This window comes from Dasypus novemcinctus, chromosome 3, assembly GCF_030445035.2.
Source record: "Dasypus novemcinctus isolate mDasNov1 chromosome 3, mDasNov1.1.hap2, whole genome shotgun sequence".
In the NCBI taxonomy this organism is placed as follows: Eukaryota; Metazoa; Chordata; class Mammalia; order Cingulata; family Dasypodidae; genus Dasypus; species Dasypus novemcinctus.
This window is the reverse complement of record NC_080675.1, coordinates 39,645,265-39,670,112: the sequence shown is the minus strand read 5'-3', so window position 1 is coordinate 39,670,112 and position 24,848 is coordinate 39,645,265. Positions and strand designations below refer to the sequence as shown.

Below are 24,848 nucleotides of genomic sequence, written 5' to 3'. Positions count from 1 at the left end.
GAAGTCTACCAGGGCAACTGTGGATGTGAAGCTCAGTCTCTCTGGGCAACTACAGTCTAGGCCTGCACGTGGATTATACCACATAGCTGTGACTCTGTCCCTACTCCTGGCAAAGGAAAAAGTTGGAAGAAGCTTCATTGGTCCCAGTGCAATGAGGGTAGATTGAGCCTCCACAGCTTATAGCACCAACTACATGCTTGGCTCCTACTGCATATCCACCAAGGGAGAAATGATAGAAAGCCCTAAACTAGAGAGAAAAACTGCACCCAGAAAGAATACTCTAGTAAGCCAGATGCGAAAACACCAACAAAAAATTACAACCCACACCAAGAAATAGGAAGTTATGGCCCAGTTAAAGGAACAAGATAAGCCTCCAGATGGCATAAAGGAGTTGAGACAAGTAATTACAGATGTTCAAACAAATCTCCTTAATAAATTCAGTGAGATGGCTAAAGAGATTAAGGATATTAAGAAGACACTGGATGAGCACAAAGAAGAATTTGAAAGCATACATAGAAAAATAGCAGATCTTATGGGAATGAAAGTACAATCAATGAAATTTTTAAGAATTGGAATATTATAAGATCAAATTTGAGGAGGCAGAAGAAAGGATTGGTGAGCTTAAAGAAATGGCCTCTGAAAGTGAACATACAAAAGAACAGATGAAGAAAAGAATGGAAAAAATTGAACAAGGTCTCAGGAATCTAAATGACAGCAAAAGGCATGCAAACATACATGTCATGGGTGTCCCAGAAGGAGAAGAGAAGGGAAAAGGGGCAGAGGAATATTTGAAGAAATAATGGTAGAAAATTTCCCAACCCTATTGAAGGACATAAATATCCCTGTCCAAGAAGCACAACGTACTCCTGTCCAAAAAAATCCAAATAGACCAACTCCGAGACACATACTCATTAGAATGTCAAAGGCCAAAGACAAAGAGAGAATTCTGAGGGCAGCAAGAGAAAAGCAATGCATAACATATAAGGGATACGGAATAAGATTAAGTGCTGATTTCTCACCAGAAACCATGTTGGTAAAAAGACAGTGGTCTGATATATTTAAGATACTACAAGAGAGAGACTTCCAATCAAGAATCTTATATCTGGCAAGACTGTCTTTCAAAAATGAGGGCAAAATTAGAATATTCACAGATAAACAGAAACTGAGAGAATGTCTAATCAAGAGACCAGATTTTCAGGAAATACTAAAGGGTGTGCTAGCCTGAAAAATAAAGACAGGAGAAGAGGGGTCTGGAAGAGAGTCTAGAAATGAAGATTATATCAATAAAAGTAATTAAAATTGTCAAAAGAGTGGTGAAAATAAAATATGATGGATAAAACTCAAATAGACAGGAATAAACTTAACCAATGATGTAAAAGCACTTGTATTCAGAAAACTGTAAATCAATGTTAAACAAATAAAAAAAGCCCTAAATAACTGGAAGAACATTCCATTCTCATGGATTGGAAGAATCTTAAATATCATTAAGATGTCAATTCTACTCAAACTGATATACAGATTTAATGAAATACCAATAAAAAGTCCACCAGCATTAAAGAAAAAATTGAAAACTTGATCATAAAGTTTATTTGGAAGTGTAAGGAGTCCTGAATAGCCAGAAACATCATAAAAAGGAAAGGTGAACCGTCATTTCCAGACTTTAAATCATAATACCTACCTATAGTGGTAGAAACAACATGGTAGTGGCCTAAAGACAGACACAATAGACCAGTGGAACCAAATTTATGGTTCAGAAACAGACCCTCACAGGTATGGTCAAATGATTTTTGACTAGCCTGTCAAACACACAGCTCAGGCAGAACAATCCATTCAACAAATGGTGCTGAAAGAAATGGACATCCATAGCTGAAAGAAGGAAAGAGGACCCCCATCTCACACCTTATCCAAAAACTAACTCAAAATGGATAAAAAAAAAACTAAAAATAAAAGCAAGAACCATAAAACTTCCAGAGGAAATTATTGGAAAATATCTTTAAGACCCAGTGGTAGGTGGTGGATTCTTAAAGGAGTTAAGAGAAGGACTGAGTGGACTACTGATGTTTAATGTATATATAGAAGTTTTTATTAGCTTTACTGTAAAAGTGTGGAAATGTATAGAGTGGATGGTAACACACAGTGAGTAACAGCTAGTTTATAAATGGGGTTGTGACTGAAAATGGTAGTCTAGTTATATAAATGCCAATTGACAGAATGCTAGAGAATAATCTAGGAACTGGATAGCACAGTAAATCAAGAAGTGGATGAGATTTGTGGTTGATGGTGCAGATGCAAGACTTTCCTTTGTTAACTAGAGCAAATTTGTATCACTACTGCAGGGTGTTGGAAATGTGGAGAAGCATTGGAAAAACACAGCTGGAATGACCTATGGACTGTGGTTAGCAGTAATAATGTAATATTCTTGCATCTATGCAAAAGATGTACTGTGTTGATACTGAGGCAGTATGAAAAATGTGAGCCAAATGTACACTATAGACATGGCAATAATGAGATGAATATTATTTTATCTGTAGCAAATGACACACCACATTGTGGCGTGTTGATCGAGGGGTGTTGTTTGGGAATTCTGCACATGTGCATGATTGTTTTATAAGTTTACAACTTCCGTCATAAAAATATATATATTTAAAAAATAATAACAGGGTGGATTGGGGGAAAAACACACAAATGTAAGATAGGAACTATGATTAGTAGTAAGATTTTGACAGTGTTCTTTCATAGTTTGTAACAAACGTCTCGTGACAATGCAAGGTGTTGGTGGAGGGTTGATGTATGCGACCCTTGCATGATGTTATGCATGTTTGCTTCGTAAGTTCACAACTCTTACTATACACTTACTTGTTTATGTATTTTCATATATAAATGATATAAAGATAATAGTCTGACTGGTTAGGGGAAAAATACTTTCTTTACTAGTAATATTTTGACAATGCTCTTTAATCATTAGTTAAAAAGGTTTAAAAACAAAGGAAGTTATTGGTGGTAGGGTGAGATGTTATATATGTTTGTTTGATATTTGTTTTGTAAGTTCACAACTATTATACATTTATTGTTTATGTTTTTTTATATTAGTGGGAAAAAAAAATCCTGTGGGACACACAAGAAGAAAACCAAAGGAGTGGCCAATAAAGACCAAAGGTGCAGCGGTGCTCCAGAATGTATCCACCAGAGGCAGTGGATGTGCTGTGATGATGGAAGTGGTTGTTGATGTGGGAGGGGTGGGGTGGGAGGTATATGGGGACCTCATATTTTTTTAATGTAACATTTAAAGGAAAATAAAGAAGAAGAAGGAAAAAAAAAACCAAAGGGACTGGGGAAAGATGGCATACTAGAGAGAAGTGGCAGTATTACTCTTTCATAATCCAGAATTTTGCGGCCCCATCCTGCCATTTTCTGAGTTCAATTACTATCTATTTGTTACTTATTTTGAACTAAAGAACCTATTACAGGTTATTGTTTGGATGATAAATAACTGGCTCTTCATGAATCTTATCTATCACCTGGTAACTCAACTGGGCTCAGGTAGGGCCAGGCTAAGATAGATGTGACTCTATCTGCATGCTGACACTTAGGTAGAGACAATAGAGATGGTGCAAAACTGACACCTAAAATTAAATACACACACATATCTATCCAGTGATCACTATATTTTCAGAAAAACAAATTTTTCCATAATAAATAAGCTCCACTTTTGACTTTAACTTCTTCTCCACTTGTCCAGGTAATTTCCTGCTTGGGTATCTAGCAGGTGTTAGGAGTGGGAAAGTAATTGCTATGAATAATAACTATGATACCACCTGGCAATATTTGCTTAGTGCTTTTTTTCATGGGCATGTAACAAAATCCTAAAAGCATTTTGATTCCTGCTAAATGCTTCTGGACTGTTCAGAATTTAAATATGGGTACCTTCCTCTATTTGGAGATCAAGAAGTTCTCTCTCCTCAGCTCTCATATACATGCTACTGGCTCCATGCCAGGACTCTAGATTAGGTTTGGAAGTATCACTCAGTTTTTCTTTAAAAAAAAAAAAAAGGAAAAAGAAAGAAAACAACATCTTGTGTAAGCTGAATATTACACTCTTACCTGTACTAACTTCCTCATGGAGCAGATGAGGCATAGCCAAAGGGAGGAAAAGGAATGGCCAGTCACAAATCATCAAATACGTCTGGGAACTTGATGAAGCTCTCCATCCTCACCTACCTGCTTTGCGCAAATCCTCCTTGCCTTTATCCTTGTGAGTGAAAGAGGAAACTTTGACCATACGAGCCAGAAGAGGCAAGACAAAATAAGCAAGACCCGTGGCAGGATCTTCACTTGCATCCCTTTATTACTGCAGGAAGCCCCAACTAACACTTCCATGAGTAGTGCACAGGAGCGCCTGCTTACTGCTTTGTTTTCTGATTGGCCAATCATGTGATCATCTCCAACCAGTGTCATTCTTTTCCAACCCAATCTGACATTCTCCCTGGTGGGATGTTTAACCCTGTGCCACCTAGTTTTCTCATGCCAGAGGGTGGGCTTGTAGGAGCAGACCAGAATTAGCACACTGGATAGCCTTTGAGGTATGCCTGGTCCATTGTTCCAGGGGAGACTGTACTGTTAGACCCTAAAACAAATTAATCAGAGAAGCTTTGGACTTCCTGGAGATTTCTGCAGACATGCCAGATTCTCAGCAGGCTTGGGGTGCTTTATGGATCACAGAGTTGAAGTATGTCATTCTTTAAGATTTTTTACAGTCTCAGTAAGAAAGAATGGGAAAAAAACATATCAGGATCTGGGGCCCTTCTGTACACAATTATCAAAGCTTCAGCTAAAAAATCCACATGGCCTTTAATCACTCATTCGGGCCCAGAAGGAGGAGAATTGTGATTGAACAACCCCTCCTGAAATGTTCCATTGTACTGCTAAGTAACCCCTTCAGTAATTGGCTTAGATTGGATTTATCTCTTCAGGACAAATCTGTGCCAAGTACATGGCTCAATGTGGGTTTCATGGAGCCAAAGATCCTGGTTATTGACTGTCCACACAAAGCTGAGGAGGGATATTGTCACTGGAAGTCAGGAACTGAAGATAAAAAAAGAGAAAGGAGGGATCCTAGCTAAGGGAGAATTATTATTAATATTATTATTCTTTTGACTGGGCTAAGTGGCTTTATTACAGAAAGCCAGGGTTACAAAGGACCTAAGAGTTGGCATTGGGGCCCTTCTTCTTGCCAAAGGTGGGCATGACATTGACAAAACACCAGTTGTATTGCATCCACTGCTTGGCTCGTCATATTTGGTTTGTTCACCATGGGAGTCTGGCCTTTCGCTTTCCCAGGATGGGCCATGGAACCATGGACTTTATCTCCAAGCATGCAGCCAGCTACTTCCAGGGTGATCAGGGCCTTCACCCCACACTGGCCCAGGGTAGCCTCATCCTTCAGGGGTGAGCCTGTTAGGAGCATGACTTGACCTTCTGGGGTGATGCCCTCCCATGATGATTTCTAAGGATCTGGATCTACCAATTATGCATTTCCACTAAAAACCCTGGCTCAAAGAGTTACAATTGTGATGGAGTGGGGTGGGGGAGGGGGAAGGAATGTTAAAAAAAAATCACATCAGCAGATTGGCTCAGAAGGGGGGGACCCTGAGGTTAGGTGGCTGAATGGAATCATGAATAGACACCAGTAGCCAGCTGGCCCTAATTTTATCATCCCTACCCTACTCCCACTCTCACTAAGCTTGCAGCTTGTGAATCTTCTCAAGCCTGAAAGGTGACTTGGGATGTAAATAATCTCCCTTTGTGGTTGGAAGGAGAATATCCTAACCCATCCACTTAGATGGGAAAAAGCCTACTGTGTTTTAGTCAAATTGGTGAATGTGCAAATTGTATCCTCTGGCACTCCAGACTCTTACAGATTTTGATGGAAAGGTTCCTGGGGGTTGAAACTTTACAGAGAAAGCATCCCAGGAAGAGATTGGCCTGTACCACTTTGGAAAAACTTCATTATTTCATGGAACAGGGTATAGTCTGCAATTTACCAGGGTTGCCTAAAAGATGTCTCAGCTATGCTTGTCATCTTTTTGCAGTTACAGATCACTGGAATAGAAAAAAATTTTTTTCCTTCAGGGGGCTTAATATTTTCCTTCCTGAACAGTCTCAAGGTGAACCCAGAGATTTAAAATAGTGCATGACAGATGATTCTTCTTAGTTAAGGGATTAGTCACTTAATTCTACTGTATTTACACTTCCAAAGCATCTTAGACCCAAAACTTGCCACATTCTTTCCAAAGTTAGTATTTTACTGATGGATAAAAATAAAGTGAAGTCCAAATGTGTGTGTGTGCATGGCCGGGGGGAAGATTACCTCTAAAGCCTTATCCAATTCTAACTTTCTATCATATATAGCTGTGTGACCATGGACAAGTCACTTTTCCTCTCTGAATCTTAGCTTTATAATTTATAAAAACAAGAGGTTAGATACCTTTCAGCTTTAAAATTCTGATTTAGTTGGAAAATGTATGGCACAGCCAACACACTGTTCTTCAAAGGCAGGACCATGCTATTTAATTATAGTAGATCTTAGCATTTTCATATTTGTCATTTACAGCTATTACTATTCCCAGAGACCCCAAAAGTCCATGAGTTACAATCATCTGCTCTTCTGCAGAGGCATGCTGTGAGCCTGGGATGTAGAAGCCAGTCACTTATTTGGTGAGTGAGACTAGCAGACATGTATCAGTGAGATTTTATTATTGTAAACAGTAGACCCAAAGGCCATAATTCTCAAGAAGCACTGCGTGGTGGGTCACAAAAGTGAGAATTCTGAATCATGAAGACAGCAAGAGTACCCCTCTCAAATATCAAGGGTTGTAAGGTGTGTAAATTAATCATGTACCCATCCCCACCCTACCTCCATCACTGGGACATTCTTAATGAAGATTATTTTTAAAACTTCGGTGGTATCACACACATAGGAGGGAATTCCCATCCTCTTTCATTGAAACTATCTCAGCCTACCACTTCTTCCATGTGTTTTGATTTGTCTCTATAACTGATATACCTATCCACTGGAAGGTTAATCCTTGAAATACAAGTTTGTCTTATCCATTTATTTATTCCCAGCACCTAGAATGTAGGTAGAACATGGCAGGTATTGAAAAACATTTGTTAAACAAGGGGGTACCTTCTATGAGCAGACACTGATATAGGTACATTTTCTTCAAATTTGTACTTAATATTTGTCACTATAGGTGTTATTGTCATTTCAACAAAAATGCTGGGACCCAGGTGAAGTGACTTGTTCAGACTTACACAGGTGATTAATGGAGTCTCATCTGTCAGACTCCAAAGTTCAGGCTTTTCCATCTTACCATGCTGCTAAGAAAACCTTTGAAGATGTAAAGCATAAAACCAACATGTGAACATGCACAGGCCCCAAATGATTGATATAGAATAGGTCTGGCCTTAACCTGATTAGATTTAGAGGAGAGTGGTGATGGCAAACTTTACCATGCTACCAGATTTGGTAAGCACATAAAGGTACCCACAGATGGAGGGTTAGAAAGCAAACTTATTCTATGCAAATTCTGTTCAAGTACCCTGAAGGTTTTAATACCAGTTCCCAAACTGGTATTACAAAAGCAGAGCTTCAGGGTAGGAGCTAATTTAGAAGAATACAGTTTCAGAGCTGGGCTCTAGCTAAATTCGGGTTGAAAGTTGGAAAGCAAGCATTCATGATTCAGCCAAGTCAAGTCAACCTGAAAAGCCACTTTCCGTTCTGAGTTTCATGGTTTGGTCAAGAGCTTTTAGAGCCTTTCTACTCTAAATTAGGACAAGCAGCCATCAGGAGCTCGTGAGAAAAGCAGAATCTCAAGACATACCCTAGACCTTTTGAATCATAATCTGGACTTTAGCAAGATCTCTGGATGATTCATAAGCACAATAAAGTTTGAGAAGGACTACTCTAGAAGATATTCTAATGTCCTTTATGGCTCTATAATTTTATAAATTTAGGTTAGGTCTCTTAATGGTAACTATAAACTAGCATGTGCATTAATTAGGGTCACCCAGAGACCTCTCTTATTAACACAAGTAACTTGATAACTTTCACTTATATCTTTTGAAAAATACTGTTAAATCACCAACAGGCCTATGAAGGGCCATCATTTACTTAGCACAAGCATGTACCAAGAACATGGCACACAATACCCTCAATCATCAGAACCTGCAAGAGAGATATTATGATCCTTTGTTTTATCAGTGAGGAAATCATCTCATAGGTTAAGAAATTTTCCCAAAACCACATGGTTAAAGTAGCAATAAAGTCAGAATTCTAACATAGTGTATTTAGAGCCCATGGTTTTTGTTCTAGTTGTAAAATTATGATTTAAAGTATCAGGGGTAAGGCTTCTATGTGAAGACAGACTAGCATGTTTTAGGCTCATTATTCTGCAATGATGAAAAGAAAATATATTGCACACTAAAAATAATGCAAAGGAAAAAACACAAAAAAATTAACAAAAAAAAATTGTAAAAACTAATAATGCAAAGGAATAAATGAGAAAACAGACTTGTTTGCCAAACCTTAGGATACCTGAGCCAGAATCTCTAGCTTCTGGAGACTGACATATATTTAGAATGAAGATCACCCAGAAGTGAATTTATGAGGCTCATTTTCACAAGATAATATACAGGCTTAAAACATAAATGGGTTTGAGGAAGGTTTAATCATATTCAGAGATCATAGGTACACAATGGAATGAGGAAATAGGGATCCAAGCCTATGATCTCTCAAAAACCACCTTTCTGTGCCACTGACAGGTAGGGTGCTAGATTTAAAGAGCCACGAGTCCATCCAATTATAAAAATTTTGTGGTCTTGATGTTATGTAATGCCTGACAATAAACTTTTATACTGGCATTGCCATAAACATGTGAAATTTCATGGAGTTTATCACCCCAGCTAGTCCTTCATTTGTATGTATAAACACTCCCCTGTATCACAAATAAGTGGATAGTATTCTCTAGAAGGCACAGGTTTTCACTTATGCTAACAAATGATTATCCTTCCCAGCAAAATGACTAAACAGAGCCCTAATAATTCATCAATGGCTATTTCACTTTCAGAGACAATATTCCTTGTCCCATTTTTGGCAGGTGCAAATAAGACCTACACTGAGCTCCTGAGTCTATGGTCCAGATAATCTTAGAGCTGGAAGGAACTGCGAAAGAGCCTGCTCTCCCCCCAGGCAAGGAAAGTATTGTTATTCCCACTTTACAGATGAAACTTTAGACCCAGAGACCCTAAATAACTTTATCACATTATTAGAAAGGGATTGAATAAGGAGAAAAGCAGAGTAGTCCCCTTGGCCACTCAGTTCTGCTGTCACCAGAACCCTTTTTGGACTCTGTCTCAAGGCACCTGGAAAGAGGCACTTCTATAACATCTCTCCCTTGATTCTGTGGATCTTCTTCTCTATGGGTTTCTTTCCTTGCTCTTCTAGAAGTGCTACATTTTAATTTTCCATTGAAAAGTGTTATTAGAAGGTTCTTGGAACAATTTGATGTCTCCCTTCATATATGCCCACTTTATTCTTTATATCTTCTCTTCCTAATGCTTATTGCTTGTGGACATGAGCAAGGAATTCAAAGGCAAGGATACCCTTTCTCATATCCATCCTCCTTGGCCACACTGGAAGAGCCTAACCTAGAATTTCTGTATAAGCTGTAAACTCTAGGGAAAGTCACTCTGCTGTCTTCTTCAAAGCAATTCATCTGGGAAAAGGATAGAACACCCAGTTTCCAAGAAGGGTCAATGGGGAGAAGCCCTAGGGCAATAGAGGCAATAGAAGGGCAATACCCATGGTTTCTGAAGGACTAAATGGGGCAGTAGTCTGAGAAGAAGTATTTCAGGAGAATCCTGGACTGTGGGAAGAGAGGATCACTCAGCAGACACATTCTGTCCCACATTCCTAAAAGGCTTCTCTTTCACTGCTTACTCAGATTTTTGGAGTTTAGACCTGTGATTAAAATCAAGTGGCCATTGCCTTGGGAGCTCTGCTTCTCCAAGATAATTCCAATACCTAAGCCATACTGACCCATCTCACCTGGGCTGTACAAGTTCATACCACAAAATAGCCTATGGGCACTTAAATAGACTGCCAAGTTTCAAACAATTTTGGAATTTCCAAAATGATGGTGAGATGCTTGAAATCTGGTTACATGATAAAACTGCAATATGGTATTAGGGGGAAAAAAAACCAATGCCACTTGCTTCCTTGAAGGTATTCTGGTTGGACTTTAATGGATTGGTTTCAAACCTTTTTTTAAGCGCTTGCCATGAGGAGAGCTCCAAGTGATCTCCTAGATCTTGCTTAGTCACAAGAATTCCCCAAATTCTGATATCAAAAATTTTCTGTCATCCCACCTCCACACATCTACTAGTCATTATTTTGGGGTTCAGTGAACCAAATATTCTGTTCTTAGATCCTGCCACAGGATTCCTTGCCCAGAAACAATTTAAAGTGAGAAAACTGAAAAAGGGTTTGGAAGCAGAACCTTCCCAGTAGTGTCTGCTGATCTTGCATACCTGTGGTGGAACCAAAGTTTGACATTAACCAAACACAAGAAAGAGTTTTAAAGATTGGTACAGGAGGACAGAAGGAGATGGGACAGGATAGGGGGAGGAATGTAGAATATTTAAAGATTACTTACACAGTTTCATCATTCTTGAATTCCAGCTCCCCATATGTGTCTTCAAAGTCCTCACCACCACCCTTGGCTGTCCCTTCTACTGTCCTAAAGGGGATAATGACTGTGCCCCGTGCACCTGATGTCCGAAGAACCTTGACCTCCATGACACCAATACTTTCACTGACATGAATAGTATCACATTCAAAAGTGAAGATGCCTGCATGATCATCATCCAAGATGGTGACTGTGGCCACACAAGGTGATGCTAGGACAGCCCGAGGCAAGGGAAGATTGTTGAGCATTGCTAGAGGCATCCCTTCCTCTAACTGCTCTTCCTCCATGCGGACATTGCTCAACCTCACGAAGAAGTGTTCATCCTCCTCAAAAATGTCATCATCAATGATGCCCACAGAGAACTCCTTCTGGGTCTCCCCTGGCTTTAGAACAACAGTGCCCTCTGTGAACTCATAGTCAGCCCCTGCATTGGCAGAACCATCTTCTGTTTTGTAGTCCACATACATAGTCTTGGATGTATCTCCACCTTTCCTTACTACTGTCAGAAGTACAGCCCCACAGTTCTCCAGGCACTGGTAAGAACATGGGTCAAAGAAGACCTTGGAGACAAAGTCCTCAGGTTCATCAGTATGCAACTCACTCATACTGGAGGCCTTCTTGGCTTGTTCTGCTGCATGTTTCTTCAGGATATTACCTGCGCCTGTCATCATACGGGTGGCTTGGATCCTGTAGAAGGCGCGGCTCTTCTGTTGGTGGGAAAGAGCATAGTAATTGGCCATCTCCACCAGCTGATCTAAGTCCTTTTCTGGGTGTTTTTGCTTCAAATCTTTGAGAATCCGGATCATCTCTCTGCGGGACTCATCTACTTCCTTCCCTTCCAGGGGTACCAGATTCCCATCTAGAAAGTGGGAATTTATCATTTTCCCATCCATCTCAATGCCTTTGGGGTGGTCACCCTCTGTCTCTATGATAATTCCTCGATGTTTATCTGTGCGGTACTTTTTGTGCATGTATTTGTAGAAGAGCATTCGCTTATCTGCCACCCAGGCCAGCAGGACACACACTGGAAAGAAGAAAAGAGTGAGGAGGCCTTCCCAAACCTGGACCACACCAGGAGAGAAGACTGCCAGTATCATGTAGAGCCAGATGTAGGCAAAGATGCTCCAAGCAGCAGTGACAAAGAAGACTCGTAGGTGCTTGATCTTTCGAGTCTCTCCATCGGGGATCACATAGACACAGATGCCAATGATGATGAACATGTTGAAGGCTGCACTGCCTACGATAGTAGAAGGTCCCAGATCACCAGCAATGAACCCGTGACCACACACCTCAATTAAAGAGAGGAGGATCTCAGGGGCAGAGGAACCCAGGGCCATAAGGGTGAGATTGGAGACAGTTTCATTCCAGACCCGAATCGTGGTTGTGCTGGTTTCTCCATTGGGTTTTTTGATAGTCACCTCCCGCTCTTGAGAGGTAATGACTTCAATAGATGCCATGAAGCGGTCAGCAATGATGGACACCCCAAGGAACATGTAAATCAGGGCAACAAAATAGACAATAACCCTGGCAATCTTGTCCCCAAGGGAAGGGTTCTCCGGGTACCAGATTGGCAGGATGACACCCTCCTTGCAGTCCGATGACCCTGAACAGGACTCATTGTTCTGCCCTGTGCTGGGCACATCCCCTGAGCTACCAGCCTCTGCCCAAAGACCATTCAGGAAAAGCACAAAAGTAACCAGCCCAAAATGGAGGAAGGCAGAGGTAAGAGGCTGCAACCTTAACCACGCCATACACAAGACTTAGACGCTGACTTCCACCACAGCACCAGTGGTCCTCCTGACAGGCCCGAGACCTAGAAAAGACCAGAGAGGCAGGAAAAGGCATGAGGCAGGAGGACAGCAAATGACAGGTTTCCACCAATACGAACTGATACTTCACTCTGAGCAACATATTGCACTAGCATATGGGGCCATCTCTTACTTGGAAAAATAGATGTCAATGGGAGGCACAAATAGCTACTCTGTCCTCAGGACCATCTGGTGGAGACTCGGTTAAAGAATGGTTTAAAATACCTGGGGATATTGGTGATGGAAGTATAAGCAATATCCTGCTAGTCTTATCTCCCAACCCCACTGTTAACTGTGAGAGTTCTCAAGAATCAGCTTAAAATAGGCCAAGCATTTTCTGAATCTTCATCCCCAAATATACTGTTTCTAGGGTTTTCAGCATTCCTTATCTCATTGTCATCATATTGAAGAATCTTGCACAACGTAAGTGTGCAATAATGCATACTGAGTTGCATTTTTATCATGGGCTAGTCCCCCAAAATAGAATAACCTGCTTTTGTGTAATTGAGCCCACTTGGTAAAAACTCCTCCCCAAACCCAAAACTTCTGGGGGCAAGTTGTAATTCTGAGATTGCTTGGGAAATCAAGAGAGTCAATTCCATAATGAATGCTGCCTATACTGCACCTAAACTGAGGCTCAGTAACCCTGTGCCCAAGATCCAGTCCATAGCAGCCTTCTATTGTCCAGTAGAACGTACTTAAGAAAGAATTTGGACAGCCTGTTATGGAAGATGCACATTGATCGGCCATTCAAATTCCAAACCCAAACATTGAAAGGACTAAGTGGTTGAAACCACTTTAAATAAAACATGCAAATGGCTCTACAAATCAGCTTTTTAAATATAAAGCATAGGAAAAACTTTGAGTGAAATATTGCCTCATCTGCTGGCTTCAAATCACCAATAAGTGAGCATGAGTTCTGAAGAGTAGGAAGAAATTCAACTGAAACTACAGGCTCATCTTTCCACTCACCACCCCGTTCATGTAGAAGGACAATGCAAATACCATGCAACAGCGAAAAATGCAATCTGACCATTTTCCCCGTCTGATTCAATCACATGGGGATACTTTTAGTAACAGAGGAATCTTGAGTTGCATTTGTACAACACCTTGAAGGATTCAAATTCATTGTCCTCCATATCTCTTCCTCTTTCTCCACTGTTTCCCATCTCAGAAAATCCACTCTGTTACTCACGCTAGAAAACAGGTGTTAATCTGCAAGCCTCCCTCTCCTCCTGTCCTTTATCCAACCCAGCACGAAATCCCATCAACTCTCCCTCTATCTCTACCATCACTATCACAGTCCAGCCACCATGATTCACCTGAATTTACTGCAGTAGTCTCCTAACTGAACTTACAACAGCCTCTATTCCACCTTCCTCATACAACCATAGTCGTCTTCTTAAAAAATCAAACTTAAGCATATTACTTTCCTATTTGAAGACTTTCAATAATTTCCCCTTGCCATTAATATAAAGACCAGATTCCTTTCCTGACCTACAGAGCCTAGCATGAGCTACCTCCTCCCTCCTCTTCCCCCTTCATCTCCTGCCACTCTCCTTCTTACTACACTTCAGCAATACTGGCTTTCATTTCAGCTCCTGGGCCACACCAAGTTACTTTCTATCGCAGTCTCTGCACATTCTATGCCTCAAACAAGTACTTCTTTGCACCCCCACTCTTATTAATGCTTTAGATTGCAACTTAAGTGTCACTTTCTCAGAAAAACCATCCTTCACCGTTAAAAATGGGTCAACTCCATTTGGTATGTTCTCTCATCCCACCATTCGATTTTCCTTCATGGCGTTTATAAAACTTTGAAATGACATGTTTATTTGCAGGATCATATGCCTAATTTCTAATTCACCCATTAAATTATGAATAAGACAATGGCACATACTGTGTCTATTTTGTTTATCATGGTACCCTAATTAGTCTGGAACAGGTACTCAATAAATGCACGATTTTAGAATGGATAAAAATAGCCACCAGGGAAGCTTCCTCAAACATCATCCTTCTTTAAAGCCATTTTATAATCTTAATTATAGCTACCTACTCTGGAAAAATACATAGATATCATAGAAAAACCCTGGCTAAACTTTAGAGGCTATGTAGGGCCCCTTTAAATTCCTAACACTTGAGAAAGAGAAATTTCTTACAGGGCACAGCACACAGGATGCATACTGTAAATCATGAAGGACTTCCTTGCAAAAGTCTCTAGGGAGTAACTCTTTTTCATATTCCCCAGAATGGGAACCAAGTGTTGAGGCTCCCATTCCTCATCAGTCTAGGTACTGAGGGTCATCCCACCAGGTGCCTGGGGCCTCTGGCTTTGACCTCATTCAGAGGAGAAGAGGCTGTGAGGATGCCTTTGGAAAAGTAGCATAGTTGAAGCCATTGAGCATTCATGTTGGAAAGGTGAGAAAGCTCTGATAATCTGTGATGTGCACAAAGAATCCCCTTTACAGGTTTGGTATTCACCCACCCAGGAGAAATGCAGATAGAGAAGGATCTCGGTTCCTTGCCTTGACCTTTGATTGCCCTGACACTTTGTGGATTTTGATAAACCCAATACAGGAAAAGAGAGATGATGGGTATAGCTGGGACAGCTCTTTAATCAAGAGCCAACATGGTGAGACAGTAAGTGACTGCTTTTAGGGTAGCAAACCCCAAGGGGGTGGGGTATCTACAGAGTATGGGGAGATGACTGATCGTCTGCATTAAAAAATCTTGGGACATTAAGGTAGTGAAGCTATCTTGATTAACGGGGGCCAACAATTCCTATTTCTCTTCCCCATTGGGAGAATTAGGGAGATCATGGCTTTTGTCCTCCCCTGATCTTGAAGAGGCAGAGATCATGCAGCAACAGGTTTTTATGAAGAATATGCTATCATGGTGGGAACCAGAGGCCAGTTTTGAAAGACTGTTCTGTAATAATCTGAATTAACTAAGGGAAAGGATGAAAGAAAACAAGCAAAAAGGTGGCTATTAAATGCCTACTCTGAGTTTTTAGAGTTAAAGGTGGGAAATGGCCTGTGAATTTCCACTTGCTCTTTCCAGCCTTGCCAGGAAAAGGTTTCTGGCTGAGGTGCTTTGATCAACCCCCAAGCATACTCAGTAATATGACTCAGCTTAAGACTCCCAGGATCACCGAAAATAATAAATATATTAATAATATATAACAGTTACACATGCTTACTGTGCATAGTGCTAAGCACCTTTTCGTTTAATCTTCGTAACAACCCTATAAGTACTATTTTTATCTGTATTTTACATTTTGGGAATTCAAGTCTTAGTTAAGTCATTTACTCAAAGTATAAAGAATATAGCAGAACCATCTCAACCTACATGTTGGATCAAGCATTAAAGACTGCTTTTTGACCTTGAATAAAAGGGGGAAATGGCAAAGACAAATGAGTTTATATGGCTAAGAGTCTTCCAAAAAGAGTCAGGAGGTCATCAGAGGAGTCATGCTTATGCAAACCTCAGCAGGACTCCACAAAAAGCCAAAGTGGATACAACCCTAGGTACTGGTTCTCCTGAAGGCTATGGAGATCCACATGGTATATGGTCATGACAGATGGATTTGGAGCCCCGTGCCATGTCAGAGGGCCCTACTTTGGAATTTTTGCTCCTGAGTATGATGGAGCTGGACTCAGATGTGACCTTCCTATACATGCCTCTTCTGTCACTTTTACTGAACCTGTGGTTGGGGCTAGGGATGGTCCATACTCAGGAGACTTGAATCTCTGCACTGCCCATGTGCCAGCTGGGCCCTGAGCCTCAGCAGAGTGGCAACTCCTACTCTCTGGTTTGTTGGTCTTATCCAGGTCAGTTAACAAGGAGGTGAAGATGGTCAACCACTACACCAGGGAATCAAGAGTGCCTACAACTGCAAGCAGAGGAATTGCATCCATCATTCATGTGGAATTTAAGCCCCCTCTTGATCTAGAGGTGGAGAGGACATCACCATCCCAGAGTCCACAGAATGGAGGAATAAAATATGAACTAGAGTGGACTTACTGATATTCTACTATAAAACTATTATGAAATAGAAGAAATTTTAGCATCGAGGTGGAGAAAGTGGCCAGGGTAGTTGCCGAGGGCAGGGAGAGGGAAGAAGAGATGTGATGTGGGGGCATTTTTGGGATTCTGAGTTGTCCTAAATGATATTGCAGGGTCAGATGCTGGACTTTATATATCCTGCCATAACCCACTGAATGTACTGGGGGAGAGTGTGAACTACAGGGTAAACTATTATCTATGTAGTACAGCAGTGCCCCAAAATGTGTTCACCAAGTGCGATGAGTGTGCCACAATGATGGAGGAGGTTGTTGGTGTGGGAGGAGTGGGGTGGGGGGTGGGGAGTATACAGGAACCTCATATTTTTTACTGTAACTTTTTTTGTGATGTATGTATCTTCAAAAAAACACAATTTACAAAAATGATGAGGTGGGGGGGTGGGGAGTGGGTAATATGGGAACATCTTATGTTTTTTTTTTTTAATGTTTTTTAATGCAACATTCCTTGTGATCTATTAACTTTAATTTTAAGAAAAGATAGGCAAAAAAAAGAATGTAGCAGAACCAGAACTCACACATGAATGACATAAAATTTATGGTTTTCAGCTACTCCATTTTACTGAGGTGTCCCACTTTGTTGTGGAATGTCCATGGTCTCTGATCAGTAACCAGTCAGATCAGGACTTAGGAACATTGTGACTTCCCTGCCTACCCCCGGTGGAGTGACCAGCCTTTTGGGGAAGATACCTAGTGCACAGGTTTCCTGGGGAGTCCTGGCTGCCTACTGCAGTGTCCTATCTAAATATTCTCCTTCCTTTCAGTTCATTTTGACAAATACTGGCAAAAGACTATGATTTACCAGGCCTGGTTCTAGGTACTGGTAGGTAAAATGAAATATTAGACTTAGGGTTTACCCTCTATCAATAATGTATCCTACAATCTATCAGGGTTAGATGGATGCACAAACAGACAATTTTACTATATTAAGTAGAGAAAAGGACAAAAGGCTGTGGGAGCATAAGGAGGGCACAGAGCCAGGTTGGGGATTCAGAGAGACATTCTGAAGGGCATGATCCCTGAAATGAGTCTTCAAGGATGAGTGAGCTTTAGTCAAAAAAAAGAAAAGTAGGAAGGGCATTCAAGTCAAAGAGCACAGCCCAAGCAAAGACATGGAGACATGAAAAAGCCTGGTGTGTGCATGGGATTACAAAGAAGTCAATGTGAGGCTAGAGATTTAGAAGATGGAATTGGAAATGTAGGGAGAGCTCAATTCATGTGAAGTCTTATATGCTAGACTGAGTAGATGGGATTTCAGCCTAAGGGTAGTGAAAAGTCAATGATAGGATTTTAAACAGGAGAATGGACTGGTCAGATTTGTAGTTCAGAAAAATAAATTTGGCTAAAGGGTTTAGGATGGCTGTAAGGGGGACAAGACTGGAGCAGGAAGATCAATTAGAACACTCTTGCAAATACAACAGAGGAAGATAATGAGGGTGGGTCTATGGAACATTCTGCATCATGAATACCCTCTTTCCCCAGATCACAATCCTCTCTCTCAACCAATCTAATGCCTGTGGCTCAGCTTGGGCCTCTCATCTCCTTCCAGACTTCTTTTCCTAATGTCCTTAGGGCCGTCAGCAAGGTGTCTGTGTCCTCAGCAGCGGCTCCTTACATCTTTTAATATCGCTGGCAAATTTAATTAAAGTCACTGTTCTTCTGCTCTTCCAAATCATTAATAAAACAGTGCCACCAGGCCAGACCGAGCAAATTCTCCCTCCTGCTTTGCCCTCCACTTTCTCCAATAGGAGCGAACACTCTACCAGGCCTATCCCCAGCCTGGGTTGAGCTGTCCTGTTCTGCTTCTAAATCTGGGCCCCTGCACAGGGATCACAGTCAATTTCCATTAACATTTTTGGTACAACCAGGCAAGTCACCAGCTCTAACATGCCACTTGAGTCTAAGCACATTGCATCTCCTTCTGTACTTCTTCTACCTCCATGGCTATCCTCCCCTAGAAACACAGAAACAAAAACTCCCTCCTCTCTTAAGACAGGAAAAATGTGATCTTGGCTGCTCAGAGAGCCTGACAGTCACAACTGGAACTCGGGTCCAATGACGAAAACACATGCAATGCTAAGTCTTTTCATGTGTTGGTATCTCTTTGAATCTTCCCGGTGAAGGAGGTACTATTATCATCAAATCCATTTTACAGATGGGAGATTAGAGCTCAGGAGGTTAAGTAATTTGCACAAGACTAAGTAGAGCCCTAGTAGTCTGACCTGGAGCATATGGTGTTAACCGCTTTGCTTATTGGAAGAGCCCCTGGGTTTGGAGACCCTTTTGAACAAGGCCCACAGAGAGCAGGGTGAGTCTTTCTGGATACGGAGGCCTCATCATAAGCTTGGAGGCTCTATGTACTGCAAGGCAGTGTGGGGCAGTGTTGGAGCCCTAAACTCAGGAAGGGGGGGCAGGTATTTTCATCTCAGCTTTGTCTCAATGAGCTATAAGACCCTGGGGAATCAATGAACCTCTCAAGGCATTTTCCTCATCCATAAAATTCAGGTGGGGTTGGATGACCTCTATAGTTCCTTCTGGTCAAAGATGCTTTGGTAACAAGCAGGACTGCCTCTGAAAAAGCAGAGAAGTGAAGGGGCACATTTAAGTTATGCTGGCCCAGGGCAGTGTGAGAGCCAGGCATGGATTTTAGATTCCCGAGGAGACTGCAAACGATAAGGAAGTAAATTGGAGGTGGGGGGGTGCGGCAAGAAGTCAAGCAGAGCCTACATTCAGGATTTACCAAAACCAACTTGGATCAAGTACATTTTTTTAAACAACTGCTTATTGAACGCTCATTATGGCGTTCACTAAGCCATCACTGTGCTAGTGATGAGCTGAAGCCATGAATGAGCCATACCATATCCCCAACCTTACAGAGTTTATCTTCTGATGAGGGACAGAGATACACAAGTCATTACATGAGTAACTGATTACAATTATGTTCTGGGAAGTGATCTCTTTTTCATGTTCTGCTCTAAATTCTCAGATTGGTCACTGTACAGCTGCCTCTAGCCATGTGGGCAGTGGCTGCAATGCAGCATGGCTTTATAATACAGAGAATCTTGCAGTAGTATGTGACATGATATTATATTGTCCTTGCTTCTCTAATCTCATTCAGTCATCATATTTCAACTTCCCTGAAGCTCCTCAAAAACCCTTAATGATGCCCAATCCACGTGATAGCTACATGGAACACTGCTGACATTCTCCCAGCCACCACCACACAAGAAGAGATAGTCTCCCTGGGCAGCCCTGGGTACTAGCAAGCCTGTTTCCTTGTGCTTTATATAAACCAAGAACTTAAAAAGGTAACAACAGCAACAATACCCATATCCATTCATTGAGTACCTACTCGTGACTGGCACTGCACTTGGCACATTGACATCATACTCCTACAATAAGACACGTATTGTTCTCTGTTTTATATATGAAGAGTCAGGGGCTCAAAGATTAATAACTTACCAAGTTCCACTCCCTGAACATGTGGCACAAATGGACTTTGAAGCTTGACACATTGACTATCAAGGTCTGCCTTTAAACCCCAGGAGATAACAGAAATGGTAGAACGGTAGGGTAGAAATCGGTAGCTCTTAGGTGAAGAACCTAGAGCCCCAGAAAACTTTGCCTCCTCTAGGAAGCCTTCCTTGACAATTTCCTCCTCCTTCACCTTCCAAATGAGTCATTTATTTCCCTGGGTTCCCCTAGCACTTTGTCCATATCACCACTAAAGTCCTCATCCCACAGTTCTGAGCTTATCTGTTTATATGCCCATCTTCCACACTCACCTAGGCACTCCATGAAGGATTTCAACTCAATATAGAGAATCGTTTTTTTTCCTGCAACAAAGAGTGGTAGACTCAGTGGAGCTCTATTGATCTGACCTCTGCCATCTTCTCTGCCTCTAAAATTCTATGAGTCAAAAAAACAAAAGACAAAACTAAAGCTTACTCCACTTGATGGAAGCCAGAGGACTTTGAGCCTCTGCAAACCATTGACGTGTCTGGGGAGTCACAAACACTGAGAGAGGGCTAGAGAGCTAGAAAGAGGAATGGCCTTGCCCAGTTTAATTCAAGTTCTGCTTCTCCCACTGCTGGACCTACATCTTCATTTAAGTTACCCCCCAAGTTGGAACAAGTGATGGAACTTAGGACCACATTCTAGAAATGACTGTGCATCAGGATCACTTTGGATTTATTAAAAATACAGATATGTGGATTCTACCCCAGATCTAAGTTTTAGAATCTCTGGGAGTAGAGCCTAGATATATAGATTATGGAAAAGTTACCTGGTTAATTTCGAGGGCTAGTCAAGGTTGAGAATCCAGGGAGAGAAGACAAGAAACACAGCCTGACTATGCTATCTAGATCTCAGGTATTCCAACCATTCAGGACACTCTTTGGACCAGGAGAAGGACTGCCAGCATATTATGCATTGATTCATGAATATGTTCGTCCAGGGTCTGTGCACTGGACAAACTTCCCATCCTCTGGACTCTCACTGACTTTCATACCTTGCTAAGGATAGTCAGCACCAATTCCCTACCCACCCAAGTAGATTTTCCCTTTGCTTCTCCGTAAATTTTCTGTCTGCTTGGCTTATACTTTTTCTGAGAAAGTATAAAAGACCAAGACTTCTGAATCTTTGTAGCAAAGGAGGCTACTCACCTGTTTTCAACAAAACATATTTCTAGTTATTTTTCCTTTCAAGGATGACAGAAAGTTGATTTAGCCACACTTGTTCATTTGTTTATTCATTCATTCATGTACTTGTATGAGTCCATTCTATATATCACAGATTGACTTCCACTGAATTATGGTAAGAAGGCTACTCTGATTTGTACCTAATTCATTTTTATACGCTCAAAAAAATAGTATATAAGTTCCAAGAGAGCACAAATTTTTTTCTGTTTGTTATTTCTATATCCCCAGCAGCTAAATCAATGCCTGGCACATTGTAGGTAGGTAGATGCTCAGAAATTATTTCTTGAATGAATGGATACACTGAATGAAAGTGCAAAAATAGAAGGGAAAATATTCAGTGATTTCTTCCACCCTTGGCAGTGTTCAAATAGACAGCCATCTGTCAGGTATGTTGTGAGTAAGGTTTTTCAAATTTGAGTGAGAGGAACAAAATATAATCCCCTTTGAGGAGGACACAGTTCACTGGTTAGAACAGAAAAAAAAAACAAAACACAAGTAATTACAACACCACTAACAAGTACTAGATTTGGAAGCATGTGCAATGTGCCAAGACAAGCACTGAGGAAAGAAGGTTTAACACTACCTAGAATTATCAGGGCCAGCTTCATGAATCTAGGATTTGATGAATGAATAGGAATTAACTGGGTGTAAGCCAGTGCATTTCAAACAAAGGCAATATAATGCCTATGATAAAGAGCATGAAAGCATGAATGATCAGTGTATATTTAGAGAAGGGTGAGCAGAGTGGCAGGGCCCTCAAGAGACACTGCAGAGATAGGTGAAGAATAGGAGGTAAAAGGTCTTGAGTCCCAGGCCAAGAAATGTGGACATTTTCTTGGAGGCAATAAGGAACCACTAAAAGATTTTTTAATTATAGGATGGAGAAAATCAATGTTTTTCTTTTTGATAGGAGAACTATAGTGATGACAGGGTGGGAACTGAAGTGGTGAGCTGGAGGCAGGAAGACTAGTTCGGAGACTATCAAAACATCCGGGTGAGAGGTGATGAGAACCTGAAAAGATAATGAGATTAGGGTTGGGCATAAGGGGTGGGTTTATATTTCAAAAGTAGAGTCAATACATATTGGAGACCAGCTGAAAACAGAAGGTGATGATGAAGGAAGAATTAAGAGGCATAGCAAGGACCAAACTACGTGAGGCATATTTGTCATCCTTCCGGCCCTGCAAAGTTCAGAGATCTCCAGGCGGTCAAGGCCCACAGAAACAGAAGCTGAAGGAATCAACACAAAGCAACCCAACTTAGACACCTGCTTAGTTTTAGGCGCTCTGTAACTGTGAGACAAATGAGACTAGCAAGCATTCTAGGCTTTCTGGGAGGAGAACAGGAAGCCCCTGGAATTGCACTGAAGCAGCAGTGTTCCTCAGTCTTGTCAAGATATTAACTGCCTGTTGATTCAATAGTTCAGGCTGTGATAAACTCTGGAGAGGCCCTGATGAAACAGATCTGGTCCCTTCCCTGGAGGAGCTTACAGAAAAGTACAAAAGGCCAATATTCAAAAGTGGACAAAGGGTTTTGGGAATTACGAACACTGGCTGAGAACATCAAAGAGGTAGTGAAGTTGGACATTACATGTCTATTTCAATGAGAATGCAGCTTCACACAGATGAAAACAAATTCATGGAACTCATTCTCCCAAGAAAAAATTAAAATTACTTTTAAAAGATCCAAAATATTGAGATTAACTCAAAGCCCATAGTGACCACAAGGCAGCCTGGTTCTGCTCATTGATTAATGAAAAAAATATTTGTTGAACACTTCCTATATAGTTTACGTGCTTTAAAGATCTTTTCTGCCTGGATGTATTCTCAAATTGACTGAGTGCCAAATATGTGTCACATTCAGTTCTAGCTACTGGGGATTCAATATTATAACCCTTGCCTGTACTACTGCAAAGCTGCCACTTTGCCCCACCCCTTAAACTCTACTCCCCTCTAAATATCCAGAAATATCTTGTTAGAATGTAATTAAGATAGGTCATGCAATTCTTTGCATTCTCCTTCTTTTCCTGCAGCAACCACCCCGCACAGACATACACTTAACCTTATAATAACTTCCCTTCTCATAACCTGCTCACCTTATCTCCTAACACTTTGTTTTGATCCCTCGGCAGAAAGTAGCTAAGGTGTACTTTGTGAAGCTATTACACCACTCCGAGCATGCACCTACTTCAGGGCCTGTGCATTTACGGTTCTCTGTGCTTAGAATATCCTTACCTTAAATACCCATATTGCTCACTTTTTATTTCACCCAGGTCTTAGATGCCACTTTTCAGAGGTTTTCCCCTTCTACCTTATCTAAGGGTGATCTCATCCTTGCCTCTTCACCTCCTCACCTCTCTGTCACATAGCTTTTCATTTTCTTTTTAGCACATATCACTTGCCAAAATCATCACTTCGTTTTTGTTTGTTTACTAGTATATCATATATCTTCCCTCATAAAATATATGCTCCATGATAGTAGGAAACTTGTGTTTTTTTTTGTTCACCATAGTATTCCCAGAGATTTGACTAGAGCCTGGCATAATGAGCACTCAGTAAAGATTTGTTGAATGGATGAGTAACAACACTATAGGATTAAATGACTTTGAAAAGATTCACCTGTGAAGGGGAGATTTCAAACTTCCTGGGAAGTCTTTGGGGGTAGAGCAGTTAATGGCAAAGCCAGTGACCTCAGAGAGCAGGTGGTTTTGTTCATTCAGAAGAACCAACAGGACCACATGGTGTTTAGACAGCAGTTGTGAGTCTATTTCTAAACACAGTTTTTTCTCTTCACCATACTCCTCTCATTTCCCCCTTTTCCTCCACAATGTATGGCATAAGATAACTTTTTTAGTGTATCATTCATTTAACAAATATTAAGTGATACTCTGTGCAGCTGTTTACAGAACCCTTCTCACTTACATGATCTCACTGAATCCTTCTTGTGAAGAAGTTGAGATGTACAGATGTACAGACGAAGAAACCAGGGTTCAGTTAGTTGCCAAGAGCGTCTATGCCAATAAACAGTGGGGCCAGATCCAAACCTTGGTCTTCTGGTTGGCAGCAAGTCTCTTTCCACTAGGCCTAAATGAGTGTGCCATGTCAGGAAAGACCAAGAGAAATCAGTCCCTGCCACTGAAAGGAAATGAGGCCTGGAGTGAGAAGTGGGAGGCCCAGGGAAGCCTGAGGGAGACAAAGTTCCTGTCCCGCCTCCTAGGCGCTATCTTTTGGGATTACTGACAGAAAGGAGGCTGACATCCCTCTACCTTGTTGCCTAAACATCAAGGGGAAGCTGGTGATCAGCTGCCTTTTTGCACATTTTCTTCAGCTCGTCCCCCAGGAGTCTGATTTATTTTAACGCCATTTAATTTCTCTTAATTTTTTACAAGTTGAAATATGGAATTACATCATATCATTGCCTGAATGAAGAACACACAGAATCTGGCAAGCAGTCAGAGTCATCTTCCTGAGAAATGGCAGGAGGATCCTCTTAGCCAATCAACTCTAGGGGTGC

The 24,848-nt window shown here is 41.2% G+C and overlaps 1 protein-coding gene across 6 annotated transcripts in view; it reads right to left on the bottom strand.

The window, feature by feature from the left end:
• SLC8A3 (solute carrier family 8 member A3) overlaps positions 1 to 24,848 on the bottom strand; it is a 160,638-nt gene that overhangs the window by 128,660 nt on the left and 7,130 nt on the right. For all 6 annotated transcript variants that reach the window (XM_058293191.1, XM_058293192.1, XM_058293190.1 and 3 more), the window contains exon 2: positions 10,716 to 12,561. In XM_058293191.1, coding sequence (XP_058149174.1) covers positions 10,716 to 12,499 — 1,784 coding nt within the window. In that variant the 5' untranslated portion in view covers positions 12,500 to 12,561. The remainder of the gene's footprint in view (positions 1 to 10,715; positions 12,562 to 24,848) is intronic.